At 45.2% G+C, this 17,930-nt stretch overlaps 1 protein-coding gene across 2 annotated transcripts in view; it reads right to left on the bottom strand.

Moving 5' to 3' along the window:
* PHF2 (PHD finger protein 2) overlaps positions 1 to 17,930 on the bottom strand; it is a 59,424-nt gene that overhangs the window by 11,860 nt on the left and 29,634 nt on the right. For both annotated transcript variants that reach the window (XM_039558999.1, XM_039559000.1), the window contains exons 3-16: positions 15,013 to 15,127; positions 12,525 to 12,685; positions 11,880 to 12,021; positions 9,329 to 9,515; positions 8,609 to 8,771; positions 7,256 to 7,343; positions 6,589 to 6,695; positions 5,472 to 5,563; positions 4,976 to 5,065; positions 3,861 to 4,223; positions 2,965 to 3,084; positions 1,873 to 1,991; positions 1,359 to 1,537; positions 1,079 to 1,152 (exon numbers count right to left, since the gene is read on the bottom strand). In XM_039558999.1, coding sequence (XP_039414933.1) covers positions 1,079 to 1,152; positions 1,359 to 1,537; positions 1,873 to 1,991; positions 2,965 to 3,084; positions 3,861 to 4,223; positions 4,976 to 5,065; positions 5,472 to 5,563; positions 6,589 to 6,695; positions 7,256 to 7,343; positions 8,609 to 8,771; positions 9,329 to 9,515; positions 11,880 to 12,021; positions 12,525 to 12,685; positions 15,013 to 15,127 — 2,000 coding nt within the window. The remainder of the gene's footprint in view (positions 1 to 1,078; positions 1,153 to 1,358; positions 1,538 to 1,872; positions 1,992 to 2,964; positions 3,085 to 3,860; positions 4,224 to 4,975; positions 5,066 to 5,471; positions 5,564 to 6,588; positions 6,696 to 7,255; positions 7,344 to 8,608; positions 8,772 to 9,328; positions 9,516 to 11,879; positions 12,022 to 12,524; positions 12,686 to 15,012; positions 15,128 to 17,930) is intronic.

The following is a 17,930-nucleotide window of genomic DNA, read 5'->3' as shown; positions in this document are numbered from 1 at the left end:
GAGCTAGCCTTTGGAGTTTGCTTTCTTTAAACAACAAAAAAGAAAAAACCAAGTACATGATAAAAGTCCATTTCCTTGCAGCCTGTAGGCATGGTAGGCCTTTCTTTCCTCTTCCAAAGCTTTGAGATCTGATCCTGTTCATGGGATGAATCCTCTTTAACAGTGGTGTTTCCAGGGACTGTGTTGCCTTCCCAGCCCTGCTCCTGCTCTGCAGACCATGACCCTCTAGGAGAGGAAAGGGCCCTGCCAGGCTGGACCTGCAGCAGGCACAGGACCATTAATGCTGACAGCCCAGACACAGGGACAGACCCACCCTGCCATCCCCACAGCAGCAGACTGGGAAGATCAAACAGAGGAATGGGACAGTGTCATGTGAGGCCCCGGAAGGAGCTGCCTACATCCGACCGTCTCTCTGGGGCTGAGATCTCTGAGTACTGTAGTCTGGTGTCTAATAAAACAAGTTTCTCCCCCCTTCCTGCCCTACTTTCAGGCTGCTACAGCACCAGCCCTGACTGCTTGGATGCCAGTCTGTTGCCTCCAGGGACTCCCTCCTTAGGCTCCTGCACCGCTGGCCCCAGACCACAGGTACTGACTCGGACAAAGAGGTCTGCACTTCCTCCAGATTGTCCCAGAGACAACCCAGGGTGAAAAGAATTCCTTACTACTTAAGGTCAAACATTTTGGTCATCTTTGGTTCTGTCTTAACAAACTATTTTGCTTTTTCTGATTTATTCAGGTGTTAGAATGTGAATTTGTATTAACCACAGCTGGGCAAAACATTTAGTTTTAATGTCATTTTATTTCCAGCATTGAGCTTCAGTGCTAACTCAGAGCAAACTCACACCTGGGCTGTCCCACTGCTGCAGGTGAGCTACAGCCAGGCTCACTGACATCTGGGTCAGAAGTGTTCTAGATTTCAGCCCATAATGAGCAGAGAGACTCTGCCAAGTGATGGAAAACAAACACTTTAGGTGCTACCTCACAGGAATAGAATCTCAGAATGGTTTGGGTCGGAAAGGACCTCAAAGAGCCTCATGTTCTAGGAGTACCTCCTCGTGAAGGTACAATAACCTCATACCTTGTATGGTACCGACTCCACCTTTGGCTTCTTAACAGGAGTGTGCTGCAGGGCTTCCTTTTTATCTGATAAAACTGAGTAAATAAAAAGAAACAAAAAAGTCACGGGTTTTTTCCCTTCAAAAAGCAGCCCTTCTATTCCACTTGCATTGACTGACAGGTAAGACATGGCTTGGTTTAATATAAATCACACAGATTTTAAAGACTATGTTGATTGTTTTGGACAATCACCACCAAAGACTTTGTTGAGCAGGTAAAGACAAACCAGGAAATATCCTTACAGGGCAGTTCTCTTTTTGCAGTGTTTTTCTTTCTTCTGATTGGAAACTCATCAATTTTTAGTTCACCATCATCTGACACATATTCATATTCATCCCGTACAGGTTTGGCCTTGTCCTCTTTAAAATTCTGCAGTGACCCAAACACGCTGGTATTCAGATGGGTTTTGACACCCTTTGAACTGAAAAAAAGTATTTACAAATCAGTAACAACACTCTGAGTAGAAAACACCTTGTGACTTGACAGATAATGAGTATCTCTATGCAGAAATCTCAGTCAAATTGAATTCTTTCAGGGGTGCCAAAGCAATTAGAATAATTTTACAAACACATTTCTGACCCTACGATTTATATCTCAAAATAGGATTCTGACCAGAGCACTAGAAGTAGATTTAGTGATAGGGTATTTTCTACATTGACCAGAAAGGCAGATTTTCATCTTCTTGTATAAAAAATATTAATAATGACCTTTCAAATTCCATTTTTAGTTGATGTGTGTTGTCATGTTTTTACTTACCCAAGCAATTTCTTATTAGAGAAAGAGAATGTGAATTTGTTGTCCTTATTTCCTGATAAAGGCGTCTTTTCCAATTTGTGTTCCTCTTCCATTTTTAGAAGTGAATCAGGTTTACTGTTCTGAAAATCAAAAGACCAAAACAAAGTAAGTCAATCAGTTAAATGAGTCATTTATGTTTCAGCTTCCCAGGTATCCTCAGAATCTATTCATCTTTAGGCAGACAGAAATAGAATCCTGGAATCACAGGATGCTTTGGGTTGGAAGGGACCTTCAAGCCCATCCAGTGCCACCCCTGCCATGGGCAGAGACACCTTCCACTGTCCCAGGCTGCTCCAAGCCCCATCCAACCTGGCCTGGGACACTGCCAGGGATCCAGGGGCAGCCACAGCTTCTGTGTGCCAGGGCCTCCCCACCCTCACTATTTCAATATTTCGCAGTTATTTCTTCCCAATACCCAAATAAGTTACCCCAAACGTAGCAAGCAACAGAGGATTTTGTAACAGGAGAATTTGTTTGCACCTTTCCCACTAGAGCTTCACAATGAACAGCTATTTCAGTGAGCTATTTCAGTTAAATTTTCCCTTATCAAAAACCCTATTAAATTTTCCCTGCAGACAAAATGTTCTATTTTGCGAGTGAATTTCACTCTCCCTGCATTAGCCCCCAAGGAAGGCAAGCTTTTAATCCATGGGGCATAATTCAGATTTCATTAATTCTAATTTCATGACATTAAAATTAGTTATTGATTATTAGCTATTAGTTAATTATTGATTAGTTATTGATTTCTCATGAGTTATTGATTTCAGACTTAAAGTAGTAGGACTGTGTCAGAGCAAGAATGACAAAAGGGATCAACACTGAACCATCTCACTGTTACCAGTTTGGTGTCACTACAGACACATGGACAATTCAGCACAAGAATCCATCCACCCCCTCTTCCTTTATCAGGGATTAATTGATTATTTTCTGCTTAATTTTCTTTTCTTTGGGAACTGAAAGTTGGTGCCTTGTTCTCTCTGCTTAGGCAGAGCCACAAACAATTCTCTACCCTTGGCTTATCCCTGTGTGGCAGAATTTAACAGGAGGCATTACCTTATATTTCCATTTGGCTTCTGTTTTGCTTTTATTTTGCTCTCGAACTTCAAATTTCTCCACCTCATTCTGCTTGCTTGCAGATTCCTTATTGGGAACACTTAAAACAGTCTTTGCAGCCTGGGAAAAAAGTCAGGAAAAAGTCCTCTGAATGAGGATGGAGTGTTGGCATGTCAGAAACACGGGCTTTATATGGAAAATATATTTGTGAAAACCCCCATGTATTCTTTTTGAACCCCAAACTGAGATTCAATCAAATATTGCTCCTTCAGAGTCTGCAGAAGAGCAGCTGCACTTCTCCCTGATACACCAACACGTTCCTCTCCCTGTCTGTCACCCCATGACAGGTTTCACAAACTGCACACAAACTGTTAGAACTTCAGAAATGTTTTAGGAAAGATTTATGGATATTTCTTCACAAACAGCATACAACCATTCCTCTGTCAGTGCCTTGATGGATCCTAGCCCCTACTGAAACCACTCACAAAATTCATGCTGAATTAAAGGGCATCAGAATTAAAGGACATCAAAAAGAAACTTGTCCTACACGGGCAAAAGTGAAAGAAAACAACTGTTCTATTGTCAGTCACTCATTCTGGAGCAACATCTCAGGCAGATGAGACACTTCAGAGACAAGTTCTTTCATCACTGATACCTCTTGATAACAGTGGGTTTCTGGGAGGCTCCATATCAGTGAATAGCCAAGCAAGCACTCAAATCAAATCCAAAGCTGCGTGAAAGGAGGGCAATGAGCCAGCAGTTACAAACCTTCCCTTTGCTTCTGCAGAGCCAGGGTTTCACAATGTGCTGCACACATTACTTTCTGCATGAGACTTACGGAGTGATTTTATCTCTCTGAGGGTGGGAGAAGAGGGAGAGGTTAGAACATGACCCACCTTCCCCTTCTTTGGCGTCTCGATCTTGGTCAGAGCCTCCTTCGTGTGTGCCTCCAGCAGGTCGAGGTTGGGGATGGCTGGTGGTGGGCTCTCCTTCACCTTCTTTCCTTTCTTTTTGCCTTCTCCCTTCACTTTCGGTGTTTTGGGAGGTTTTGGGGGCTTGGGAGGCTTCGGGGGTTTGGATGGCTTGAGTTGTTTGGGGGTTTTCACAGTTTTGGGAGTCTTTTTTTTAGGGAGCTTTTCTACAGGTGGGGGCGGAGGGGTGACCTGGACGGGCGATGGAGCCTCCTCCTTCTCCACAGGACAGATCTCCTCGGCCGTGGTGTTGGCACTCGTGTCGGCTTTGCTGGCTTTTGAAGCGTTCTGTGGTTTGGCACAAAACAGAAGCTGTTCAGACCTTCAGATATTCACCTGCACCCTCCGTTAGGTGGGGAAACAAACCCCAAAGACCCCCAAAGATGTGATGGAGGGGGATCTGCAGCACAGGTCAGGCTGACCAAGGCCACAGGAATGCTCTGCTCACCAATTCCCACCCCCAGCTCCCACCTCCACATTCCTCAAGTCTGGCCTGGAGTAGCTCCAGAGGCTTGATAGGGAATGTAACTCTCACTGGCTTGTACCATCACATGGGACTGTTCAACAGCCTGTCCACACAGCATGGATAAAATGAACAGTCTTCTGCTTAAAATGCTGATCAGCTTGAGCAAAAGCCCTTTCCATGTAATTCTGATGTGATAAATATAGCAGAATCACATTTCATGCCCTTGGGAAAAATTAGCAGTAAAATAGCTGCCCAATTAGAATTAACACTGACTAATCAAAAAGAAATTAGTTTCTGCTTAACTTGCCATTCTGACAATCAGAAAACTTAAATACTACATCAGAGAGGATCAAAGGACAAGATAGATTTCAGTTTTAAGGTCTCTGGATGTGGTTAGAAACAGGGTGGAATGTAGCACAATGTCTTCCTAAAGGAACTGAATCAGCTGCGGTCACCTCTTGCTGTCACACCTCTCCACCCAGTGGGACATGGTACCACACTCAAAGGATGATGCCTCCATGCATTTTATAGCCTAGACCCCCAATACAGTAAATATTACAAAAACAGCACAAACCTCACTTAATCTTATTTCTTTGGCAAGGTCCTTGATAAGTTGTGCTGGTTTGAAGTTTTCTGGTAGTTCATCTTCATGCTCTGCTAAAGCCTAAAACACAACAAAGCCAAACTGCTGTTTCTGTGCATGTTTTCTTCAAAAACAAAACCAAAAAACCCTCTTGAAGTGACTCATCCATTTTTTTTCCTATGTATTGAAATCAATCTTGACTGCATTCGATGTTCAAACAAGAAAAACCTTTTCTTTTCCCCCCTGTTCTGGATGTTAGCGTAACTAATTGTTCCAACAGATCAACAAAGTCAATAATCTTTTTTTCAGACATTATTGCATTTTCACAACTGCAACATCACTTTGCTCACCCCCAGCTCTCCCAATCCCTTCTCTTTGGCATCTTAGAACTGGATGTTTTGCAATGGAGATGTTATTTGTTCCAGAACTTCCTCTCTGCTCCAGCAACTGACAAACACAGAATATTAATCCAGGCTGCTTCTCCTACCTGTTTTTTAGTCCACGACCTGAAAGCACCATTGAGAATCTTTGCTCCTTGAAGGAGATGAGCAGGAGGTTGTTGTCCAGCTTTATGCAAACCTAAGCAGAGAAATAACCCAGTGTCATTCAACCGCTGACAGCTACAGTTGTTTACAGAAAGCATTTAATGTGAAAACTGCAACTGGGAAAGCTGAAGTTAACTCTTTGAGTTAACTCAAATGAATCCCTGCTACAACCTGATGGTAATAAGCAATACTTTTACTGTGTCCCAGGTCCAGCTGAGCCTTCCCACCCTGTGCTCCTGTCAGTTCAGGCTACATTGGCAGGGCTTTGGCTCCCCCTGCTCCCATTCCCAAGCTAACTTCCATGGGCACCCATCCCAGGCTCTGGGAATAAAAAGGAACCATCAGCGGTCCTGTGACTCTGACTGAATTCTGAAAAAGCACCTTGTGGATGAATTATACACATTTTTCTTGTTATAGAAGGATCTGGTGGGTGTCTCTGGACACATTTCATAGTAGGAGAAACGGAGGCAAAGAGCAAAGCAAGGCCGAATCTGTAAAGAACATTTACACATGGGTGTTTGGATCAACTCTGCAGGAATCGGATTTGGAAGCGTTTGAACTGCATAGAAAACTTGGGTTTAATTCCCAGTGCTCCTGCTGGCCACGTGCTGATGCTCCTGTGGCCCCTGCACACGAGAGCTGCCCTCGTACTCCAGCCAGGACCCGTGGGGTGCAGGGAGAGGGGAGGGCTGCTCTGCGCCTCGGGCTGACAGAGCCCACGGCTCATTCGGCTGAAACTGGGAGTGAATCCAGACTGACAGGCAGCTCGAATCTGAAGTGAACTTCCAGCACCATTTGGTAAAGCAGTTTAAAGCTTCCCTTAGGCACAGGAAAGAGGGACAGCTCGAGTCCCCCCCAGAGCGCGATGGCAGGAGGTTCAGGGTGAGCTGGGCCAGAGCAGCATGTTCTGCTGGTATGCTCAGAGCAGTTTTCAAACACTAACAAGACCAGTTTGGGCCACCTGTTCACCCTTTATGTGGACATCAGCATAAATTCAGGGTAACCGTCCTCAGACCCCAAAGCTGAGCCACCAAGGCAGGCAAGGAAATGCAGTTTTACCTTTGAATTTCTCTAGTAGATGCTTCCCCATATACCAACACGCCGTTTCAAAGTTTGGAAACTGGGTCAGGCTGACAATTTTCAGTCGCCTTTCTACTTCATATGCCCTGCAAGACAAAGCCACAGGAACCTGAGCATTGCAGAGCACGAGTGTGTCCCAGAAGTCCCAGGGTCACTTTGCAGTGCGTCCCCTCTGTGTCCTGCTGCCACACAGGCTGGCATCAGGCCAAAAGCAAAACATGCCAGCACTAGTGACATACTGAGATACAGATGTATGATGGTTTTATTGCATTATTTGCCCAGAGTCAGTAAAGAACTGCTTGTATTGTCTGACACTGGGCAGAGAGCCCAGCTGAGCAGGTCGGGGATTATCCAGCAATGAATGGCAGGTGCCAGGGTAAAACTCCAGGCAGTTTGCAACAGTTCTTCCCTCAGGATGTGGCCACATCAAGCCAGGCACCTCAGGTATCCTCCCGTGCATTGTGCAACAGGTGTAAGGACAGCTCAGGAGGGATTAGCACAAGGGAACACAGCCAGAGGGGACAAAGGTGGGTGCACCATCCAAAACTGCCCAAGAGCTACACCAAAGTTACTGTCAATGATTCATTATTACTGATTTTTTAAAAACTGAGCCTCTACACAACTTCAGATTTTAAAGGCAGATTACCTCATCTGCATTTCCACGCTTAGACTGTGTAGAAAATGTCCTGCAAAGGCCAGGCAGTCTACTGGTGTTAGAGTTGCATAAATCCAACCTAAAAGAGAGAGAAGACTCCTCAAGACAAAATCTCGAAGGCCAGTACCACAGATTTTAATCCCAACATGATGTCTGTACTTCACTGAGCACCTTACTCCCTAGGTACCCGCACAGCCCAGCCCCAGAACCACACACACTTTGAAGAAAGCTGCCTCTGGTCCCTTCCTTGTTTTGCTACATAATGGCATCTGCTTTCCTGTCTCCACAAAACCCTGTAACAGCTCCTGACATGTGCTTTATCACACTGTCAGAATCAGGTGTTTTCCAAACACGTATTTTCATACAAAAATCTACTCAAGTTAGTGACTCTCTATAAATTGTTCTGTGTTTGTTCCACCATCTGCTCCACAGATGGTCATAAAAGAAACACCTACTTTCCACTTCTTACACTCAAGGTAAAATTCAAGTGTGTAAACATTTGGTGCAAGAATCTATTCACACACTGTGGGTCACTACCAGTGCTCCTGAGCACTGGTTGCTGTCACTGCCTGCACTCAGATGAAGGCTCAGGAGGGCTCTGCTTCATTTAAATGCACACAGAGGGACAGAAAGTCCCTGTCCCAGTTTCGACAGGTAACAGGGAGGGCAGGAAACAGCAATGCAAATGAGGAAATTATTGTCTATGGTGAGAGGAAGGTGAGGGAGACGGGCTGAAGCAGAACTGTGTTCATTTCAAGCCCTCCACTATTTTCTGATTACCTCCTGTCCTCGTGGAGATCCTCCCAGGAACCAAGAAAAACAAAATGCACCATCCCCAATATCCAGTGAAAGCCTGAGTCTATCAACTAACCCGTAAAAATCTGTGACACCAAGGTCTTCGGCTCCATGTGCAACAATAAACGCATGTTCACACTCGTGCAGGCACCTGTAGTTCCTGAGTGTCACAGGGGATTATTGTCTGTGACAAGGATTTGGGGGTGCCATGGTCAGAATGCAAATTCATTCGATGTAAACTGTCTGTTAGATGTCAGAAAGCACCAATGTCATGGTGGATATGGAAAGAGAACTCATGAGTTACAACAACCCAGCTAGACCCTGAGTGGAACACTCCACCTATTTGTTTTACTTTTAAAAGGCTGCTAAAATACTAATAGAAAGCAGTAAAAGTTCTGGTTTGTTTTGTTTGTAAGCACATGAAATAAAACCTCTACTGAGAATTAGACTTCATACTTTGTCACAGAAAGTTGTCAAATCCCAGCCCTCTGGCATTTTGGATGTGCTACTCTAAAGGATGAGGAAAGCCTCCTGCCCCAGCCTGCTCACCTGATGGGATGAAGAGTGTCTGGCCTTGTTTAACGGTGCATTTGTAGCATTTATCTACTTGGTCTGCAAAAAACATCTCACTGTGATTTGCTGCTGACTGCCAGCGTTCATACAGAGAAATATTTGCAGAGGCTGGTTTGATGAGATAAAAGATCTTTTCTCCCTGAATTAGAAATATAAAATTAGCAACGAGCAGACAAACCAAACAACACTGCACTGGCACACACACATAGAGACACACACACACAAATATTTATCTAAGTATACATGTAACATTGTGTATTTGGGCAGTATTTAAATAAAATTAATTAGTCAGCTTTGTACAGAAGGGCTGAAATAATTAAATCACAGCTGACCACATCTGCTCAGATTTGTGGGAGTGATGGTGAAAAAGCTTTATGGTGCCAGGCTCCATCACACTGCAAACACAGGACGTGGTGTCTTTAAGGCCTGGGGTGATGTATGTGCAGAAGGCACTAAACAAATATTAAAATCCTAATAGAGAGAAAATACACAGAGGACTTCCATGCTCCAAGTGCTTCCTCACTCAGGAGACCCTGGCACTGCTGGGAGTGCACCCACAAGAGCAGTTAAGGCTCAGATACAACAGGACAATGACCAAAAAACCTGAGAGCTGAATTTTGGAAAGAATTTTATGATGGTCTTTGTGTATAAAACTGAGTTTGGTACTAGATACACCCAAAAGCCAGACTCCCTCACCTTCAGCACGTGGTACCAGGCAGAAGCCCCCCCAGAGTCTATGTGGAAGTCAGTGTAGCTGTCCTTCACACAGATCAGGCAGTACTTGGTCACTTTGGGCTTAGCCAGCAGAGCATCATCAGGCCAATAATTTTCCACCCAGGACAGTTTCTTAACGATATCAGGAGGCTCTACAAAGCTGGACATCCTTACAGAGAGAATGGAGAACACACAGGCAGCTTTTAAAATGGAGCACAAGGACCCCGGTACGGCAAGAGGAGGGTGTGACTAACGCTCGCTTGGCAAACCGGAGCAGCTTCTCTCGTGGCAGTGGAACTGCTCTTCATTCACAAAATTGGGAAAAACTGTTTACAGACAGAGATTTTAGGGTTTTTAAGTGTGATGACTTAACAGCAATCCTTTGCCTTCTCTCAGCAGTATCATCTATGATCAAATATTTGCTGTTTGTAGTTTTCCAGCCCCTGCCTCTTGCTGCGCAGGCTCAGGTACCAGCACTCCTGTTACCACAGTCACCTTTCCAGCCCCCTTCAGAAGAGAAAGTGAAATGTGTGCCCTTTGACAGAAACCATCTGATAAACCTTAAAAATTAGCAACTTAAGCTTAATATTAATAAACCAAATAACAATAACATTAATGCTTATGGATAAATAAGTCTTGATCTGATGCTGAAAATCAGAGATCTTATTTAGATTGACCAAATTATATTAAAAACTCAGAAGAAGGAAAAAGTCTAATTTGGGTTGATAATGTGAATATATTTAAAATTCAAGATATATCTATTTCTATAATTCATATGAATGAATCTATTTATTTACATTAAGAACATACTCTTACTGGATATGTATCTAAATTTATACAAATTGTTATCTTCATTCATGTTGAACATATGTTCCTATTTATTTATTTATATCATTCATATGTTATGTTTTTATCAAATATATAACATATACTATAGTCACAGCTAAGACAATGCAGTGGCATGACAACCAGGTATTAAGTGTTTCATCCCAGAATGTGCTAAATTAGTCCAAAATAGTCCAAAATTTGGGCTGAAAGTGCAGGAGGTGAAGATTCACTGCTAGACACTCAGAAATACCACATCAGTAAGAGTATCTGCGCTTCAAACTGATACTAAATGCTCCCACATGTCATCTGTGCTCAGTGTCAAGCCCTGATGACAACAGCTCCATTTCCATGGCACGGAAGATGGAGCTGTGCATTCAATTAAACTGTCACTGTCTATGCTAAGAAATAAAATATTTGCTATTAATGTCTAGATTAGCAGTGTATGAACGACAGCTCCAGCAGTCCTTCAGGAGAAAAGACAGCTCATTATTTGGGGATAATGGCAGAAAGCTGAAAAAATCTCTGCCGAGGATCCCGGTGGTCTCAAACCTGCAGTGGGTAGAGCTGCTCTCTGCAGCAGTGGGTGTGCATCACTAAATCCCAGCTACAGGGATCAGGGGAATGCCTGGGAAAATGAGCTTGTCATTATCCACCAGCCTTCGTTTTTAAGCCTTCGTGCTGAAGCAGAATGCTCCCCAAAACAACCATTCTTTGTTTTTCTGCTGACATTCATTATTGCCTGTGTAGCATGTTCATATGCAAAAGGATCCCTTCTGGATTCCCTTCTGGAAGCCTCAGCTACCCCAGAGGACTACAGGGCCTGTGAAAATGACCTGAACAGTTTTGATGATCCGTATCTCATACGTGCCCCTGCCCACTGCTGCAAGGAAAGCACGGCTCAGTTACGGCAGCACAGCTACAGAGAGCACCAGGCAGTGCCCTCAGCACTGACATCAGCTAATCATGGACTCACAGGATGGTTTGGGCTGCAAGGGACCCTAAAGATCACCTCATTCCCATCTAGTCCATGGGCAGGGACACCTTCCACTGTCCCAGGCTGCTCCCAGCCCCAATGTCCAGCCTGGCCTTGAACACTGCCAGGGATCCAGGGGCAGCCACAGCTGCTCTGGGCACCCTGTGCCAGGGCCTCAGCACCCTCACAGAGAGGAATTTCTTCCTAATATCCAATCCCTCTGATTTGCACCATCACCCCTAGCCTGCCATTGGGAAGTCAGCATCACCCTGACCCTGAGCTGCTGCCAGGCAGATCACAGGTTACCTGGCAAAAGCACTGAAACCAGAACTACAACACATGCTGTAGGATTACAGAGTTACAACTGAATTCCAAAGTTATTCTCCTCAAAGGACACCCAGTGACATGTTACCCTACACCTAAAGTCAGAGCAACCAGAAGCTGCTACCCCATGGTTAAACAATGTTCCCTAAAGAGGAAAAGCACTGGGGAAGGCAGAGGCTGAACCCAGCCATGTATCCCAGATACAATGTGGGGTTCAGTAATTTAAAATTGTGATTTGTATATAATTCTATGTAAGTAATAGTAATATAATTCAAAAGTAAACCCATAGTATAGTGTACAGCTATATTATTGCATAGATAAATGTTATATATAAATTAATAAATTAAATACAAATTATAAATCAAAATAAATCTGTAGTAATTTCTATGCAGCAGGCTGGACCCTTACCTGGTGTCAGAGAACTCCAGGTTTGTGACGTTTAAGACCCTTTTCCTGTTTGTGCTGTAGTAGTAATCCACAAACTCCTTGAGCTTCATCTTGCAATCCTTCTGCTTGGTGACATCAGTGACATCCACACTGCGCTCTGGCCCTGCACATGAATTCAGTGAAGAGAAAAGGTTGATGGACAGCCTGCCTTGCCCCTTTTTCTATGCTTGGGGGTGAGGTGACCTGTCCAGAAACACCTCAATCTTCCAATTTTCTGACCTTTTCAGGCCTTGGACCCTCCCTGTTGCTTGTGTGTGTACCCACATAGACATACACCCATGAAAGATGTGTATGTACATAAATACCCATCAAATGGTGCTTTTGCAGTCATCTCCCTGGGAAAACCATTCCTTGGCATACTTTGGCTGTTACCTCTCGTGCAGAGCTGTGGAGAGCAGTGCAGGCTGGCTCAGCCTCACTGCCACCCTGCTACACACAACAAGAATGACTTAATTTCTAACTACAAGCTCCCACTACATAACAAACACCAAAACCAGCACAGCTCACGGCACAGACAATATTTTACAAAATATTTTACAATTTTCTATACAACTGATTATTTCTAAACAGCAGCTGAGCTCCGAGCAGTCCAATGCCAGTACCCACCAACGTAGTTTTCAACGTCGCTGACGTAGAAGGTGGGGGCAGGCACAGCCAGGCCCAGCCCGTCCTTCTTGGGCACCAGGATGGGCTCTGCAAAGCCCTTCTCCTCCAGGTACTCTGCTGTCAGCTGGCTGCCTGGCACTTTCACCACTATGTCTTCAGCACTGCAAAAACAAACACAGATTCAATGGTGAGGGGCTTCCACACTGCGTTTGGAATGCTCTGCGCTTCACTGCCGAAAGGAGGGCACTATGAAAAAGGAATTGTATGCAAATTAGGTACATAAGCCAGAACCCCATCTATTCCAAAGCATGAAGGGCACAATAGAATCATGCAACGTCAATCACTCAAGCCTCATGCTCCAACTACTGGGAAGTCTTAAAATAACGTCTTACAGTAAAAGACCGTTCTCCTCAGCCGTAGGATCAGTCGAGCTACCAGCGATCAATGCTAAAGGAATTAGTGTTAAACGTTTCAGTCTAAAGAAGGTAAGATTAAAAACATTACCCAATCTCAAATAAACAGCCCTAGGAATGCTCTGCAAGTCATTTTAAAGCAGTTGAATAACGTGCTCAGGAAATATTCTGCAGATCATTTTGAGTTGGCAGGGACATCTTCCACTCTCCCAGGCTGCTCCAGCCTGGCCTTGGGCACTGCCAGGCATCCAGGGGCAGCCACAGCTGCTCTGGGCACCCTGTGCCAGGGCCTCCCCACCCTCACAAAGAAGAATCAATTTAATTGTCATCACTGCCACTCTTGCCATTCTGGTGCTATTTTGGTATTAAACATTTTAGAGCAGAACAGCACAAATTGTATTTTTTGCCTCTTTGCTCTCTTTAGTGTTCCTTTGGACCTGAGACCCTCCCAAGCCCTCACTGGGGGTTGTCATTCACTGCCCTGTGCTGGGAGCCAGCAATGATGCTCCTGGTCCAAGCCCCCTTTCCCCCCAGCACCCTCTGGGTGACGAGTGCCCAGGCCTGGCCTGCCACATCTGCACATCTCATTCGTTTGCTGTGGAGGACAAAATTTCTCCACAAGACTTCGTGTCCGAGGCCCGGATCTTGCAGGCATATCTTTGTGCTACAAACCCTTCTGTCTCAGGAGATTTCATTTGGCAGCAGGATTTTCTTATGCACGCAGTAATGAGAAACAAAGAGAAAAAACAGGGGGCTGTATTATTTATAACAATTTTGGAGTGACTCAGAGATCCTGTATGTGTGACTGCAGTCTCAGAGGCCACCTGAGGTTACTGAAATCAGTCTGCCTGGGCTATAAATCTTTTTTAAAATGAGCTGTGCAACCTGTCAAATTACAAATTACAAAAAAAAAAAATATATATATATAACCAGCAAAGATATAAAACCTTGCAGGCCCCAATAAAAACAGCCAGGTGAGTAAAAATGCTGGATTCTGAGCTCAGCAAAACACATCTGTAAAAGCTGCAAAACACCTTCCAGAATTATTGTCAGTTTTTACCTTAAGCCTAAGACTAGTATCTTAAATTAAATGTGAAATTAAATTCTCCATAAAAAGGAATAAGTTCTGTGTTTACTTTGCCACTCCCCAAGGATTCTTCTAAAATAATTAGTTATTAATAATTAAGGATTTATTTGGCTACAGCCTACATTAAAAAGCCAAAAGAAAATGATCGCTCTCACAAATGGCTGTGGAGCAGCCTAATAACATGTGGGACATGTCACCTAACAATTAGCACCATTCATTACCCCAGTGAGAGAGCCTTTGTCACCCAGCAACTGAGCATGTCGTTGTTCTGTCCAAGATGGGGACAGACTTCAGCAAAGTCATTAGAATTTTGAGAACTGGAGAATTCTATGCAGTAAGTGGGTTAGTTTCTTGTAAAAGTGGACGTTCTAGGAGCCAAACACACTCTGTATCAGGCTGGAGAAGAGAAGGCTCTGGGGAAATCTTAGAACCACTTTCAGTGCCTAAAGGGGGCTTATAAAAAACAGCAAGAGTGACTTTCTACAGAGGCAGATAGTGGTAGGACAAGGGAGAAGAGTTTTAAACTAGGAAAGATTTAGATTGGATGTTTGGAATCCAGTGTTTGGAATCCCTGTGAGGGTGGGCAGGCCCTGGCACAGGGTGCCCAGAGCAGCTGGGGCTGCCCCTGGATCCCTGGCAGTGCCCAAGGCCAGGCTGGACATTGGGGCTGGGAGCAGCCTGGGACAGTGGAAGGTGTCCCTGCCCATGGCAGGGGTGGTATGAGATGGGCCTTAAAGTCCCTTCCCAGCCAGGCCATTCAATGATTCCATGATTCTTGCCTTCCCAAATCCTAGCATCTGTGGAAATCCACCGGAACTGGGCTCAGCTGAGCGATCCGAATACAGCTGCACAAATGCAAAAAAGGGGAGAACCTGGCACATCTGCAACCAGACAGCACTGATTTAATCATCAGTACTGTGCAGTGCCTCCAGCACAGCCCACCCCCAGCCTCACAGGACCCTGCACCCCGTCCACACCAAAAACCCACCTGGGAAACGTCCGACTTCGAAGCTCTTTTATAAACACCTGGCTCCCGTTCTGTACAGGCTTGACCTCTGTTGTCTGGCCGGTATCATGCTTGTGCCAATTTCTTTTCTTTTTCACTGAAAATGAATGAATTGGACAGCTATGTTAAGTTGAAGACAATTATTGAGACATTGGCAGGAAGGACAAATCTTCACTTAATTTCTCACATGAGCAGAGTGGAGGGAACCCCCCCAATGGTGCCCTGCAGATTTTAATATTGCACTCAATGCCCCATTAGACAATTGTGGTGCAGCTGAAGATGCATTACAGAGTGAGCAGTGAACGTTTGGGAACACGAGGGCAGCAGTTGGGTAATTGCTGAGCTGCACAGCCTCACACAAACACCGGCTCTGGACACCTTGGGCTCGCCACACTGACCCTCATCCTCGGCAGGAAACTCCCAGGAAGCCCCGTGGCACAGCCTGCAGAATGGATCTGTGTGAGTGCATTTGTCAGGAATTGCCTCAGCCTAAAGCTCTGTCCAGCAGCGCCAGATTTGACCATTGTTTGATGGGATTTTAGCTGTGCCCTGCACACAGCATGGACAGGGAAGGGAAGGGGAGGGGAGGGGAAGAGGAAAGGAAGAGGGATAGGGATAGGGATAGGGATAGGGATAGGGATAGGGAGAGGAAAAGGAAAAGGAAAAGGAAAAGGAAAAGGAAAAGGAAAAGGAGTTAGTTGCTAGAATCACAGGGAAGGGAGTTTATTGCGGCTCAGACCTGCAGCTGATGACAGATTGAGGCCCCTTGACTGTGCTCCCAGTGAGGGATGGACACACAGGACAGTCCATCAGGGATAAAGGGCCAGCAGCAATGAGCACACGTGAGTCAGTCAGGTTTCAGTGTGGTTTTACCCTGCCTCTGACAGCTGGATAACACAAAGCAAGAAAAACTGGTCCCACTTTTTCCCTGAGTCAGCACTATCTCCCTCAGCTGTTCCTGCTTCCACAGCATGTCCAGAGAAACTCACTTTGGTAGGAAACAGGTTTTTCCATATTTGTATCCTTTAAAGGCTCTGTTAATAGAATTTTCATATGTCACATCGTACTTTCATTTTCCACCCTTGTTTTACATCGTGAAACTCAGTATTTCACCCCAAGTCCAGACCTCTTATCAAAACAGTGAGGGAAGGCAGCAGATTCCTCACGGATGGCACCCACTCCTCACTCTTTGCACGCACACAGATCCACGCACTTTTCCATTAGGAAAGGAATCTGGAGGCCAGAGCTACAATACATGAGATTTGGAAAGAGCAAACTTTGCTTTCCCGACCACAACCCTGGAATAACTCAAAGAAAGACGTCTCCCAGTGAGTCCATCCCAGGTTTTGCACAAAGCATGTTGGGTTTATTAGTTCCATGCAGGCTCCAGCCTAGCTGGAGATATTCATTAAAGCTGCTAGTTCTTTATCTTAATGACTCTCAGGCTTAGTGTATTAATTCAATGCTCCTGGTAACAAAGGAAACAAGCCTGGCTTGAATGCCAAACCTTCCTCCTCTCCCTCCCTTTCCAGCCTCCGCCTCCTCCCCCTCTCAGCACATCTGAATCAACACCACGAGTGTGCTGATTGCACTTGCACTCTGAGTGCAAGTCCCAGGGAAAGAGGTGTCACTTGCCACAGGAAAATTAAAGAGCTTATCCTCTAAGCACGTTCCTTTATTACCCTTCAGATAGCACAGAGTGTCAGGAAGGAAAGGCGACAGATCAGTGCTGAATTAACAAATTCACTGCAACTCTCCCAAAACCTCTGGGGAGCTGTTTGCCTCAGCACCAGGTGCTGGCAGGTGTCCACCTCTGCCATGGACCTCTCCATGCACCTCTGCCATGAGCCTCTCAATCCCCCTCCACCATGGACCCCCATCTAGCTCTCTCATGAGCCTCGCCATCCAGCTCAGCCGTGGACATCCCCATCCAGCTCTGCCATGAGCCCCAATCCAGCTGTCCTGCAGAGGCAGCCTGGATTCCTCGCTGCCAGAGCATTCCCCAGGAGGGGCTCTCTCCTGGACAGCAGCTGTTGTCCATTACACCACATCAAACACTCGACCCTTGGCCATTTTTAACCATGCTTTCTATATTTTATCTTTACCACGAACACCACAGTGAGGACTCAAGGCCCATGTGCAACAGATCCCAGCTTTGGCCAGAAAAGCTACTTTGTTGTAATTTATCACGGATTTCTTTTTCTGCAGATCTTTCTGATCCAAATTTAACCTCTGGGAAGCCCAACAGTGGAAAAAGGAAATGTATTTTTATGAAAACGGTATCTCAAAATGAATAGTTCACAGGTATATTGTACGTATATTATTTCAAACGTATTTGTGCAGAAGGGATCATCAACCTGAATGCTCAGGAAGAATGAAAGGGTGGTCAAGCATGGGAAGGGGCTGCCCAGGGAAGTGGTGGACTCCCCATCCCTGGAAGTGTTCACAGAACAACTGGATGTGGCACTCAGTGCTCTGGTCCTGACGAGCTGGTGATCAGTCACAGGCTGGACTCAGTGAGCTTGGAGTATTTCCAGCCTAAAGGACTGAGTTGGAAGGGACTTTAAAGCCCATCTCGTTCCAACCATGACCAGGGTGCTTCTACCAGAGCAGGGACACCCAGAAGCACCCTGTGAGCTCTCTACTGATCCACACTAAAGGCTGTAACTCCTTAAAGCCAGCCACAGCCTTTGGTTCACTTGCAGCTCTGTAACTCCATTGATTCCAAAGGATTTCTCCTGATTTTCACTGCTGCAAACAAGGCAGCAATCAAACTGAGCATTTCAGATTGTGTTATGAAAATGAGCCAAGCCTTCCCAAATGAAGCCCTTGCATTTTATTGAAATGATGTCAGAAAATGTTGGATGAATATGGATGATTTTTGCCAAAGAGGAGTCCCT

Source organism: Corvus cornix, chromosome 12, assembly GCF_000738735.6.
Source record: "Corvus cornix cornix isolate S_Up_H32 chromosome 12, ASM73873v5, whole genome shotgun sequence".
Taxonomy (NCBI): domain Eukaryota; kingdom Metazoa; phylum Chordata; class Aves; order Passeriformes; family Corvidae; genus Corvus; species Corvus cornix.
Note: the sequence above shows the minus strand (reverse complement) of the source record. Positions and strands in the feature narration are given on the sequence as shown.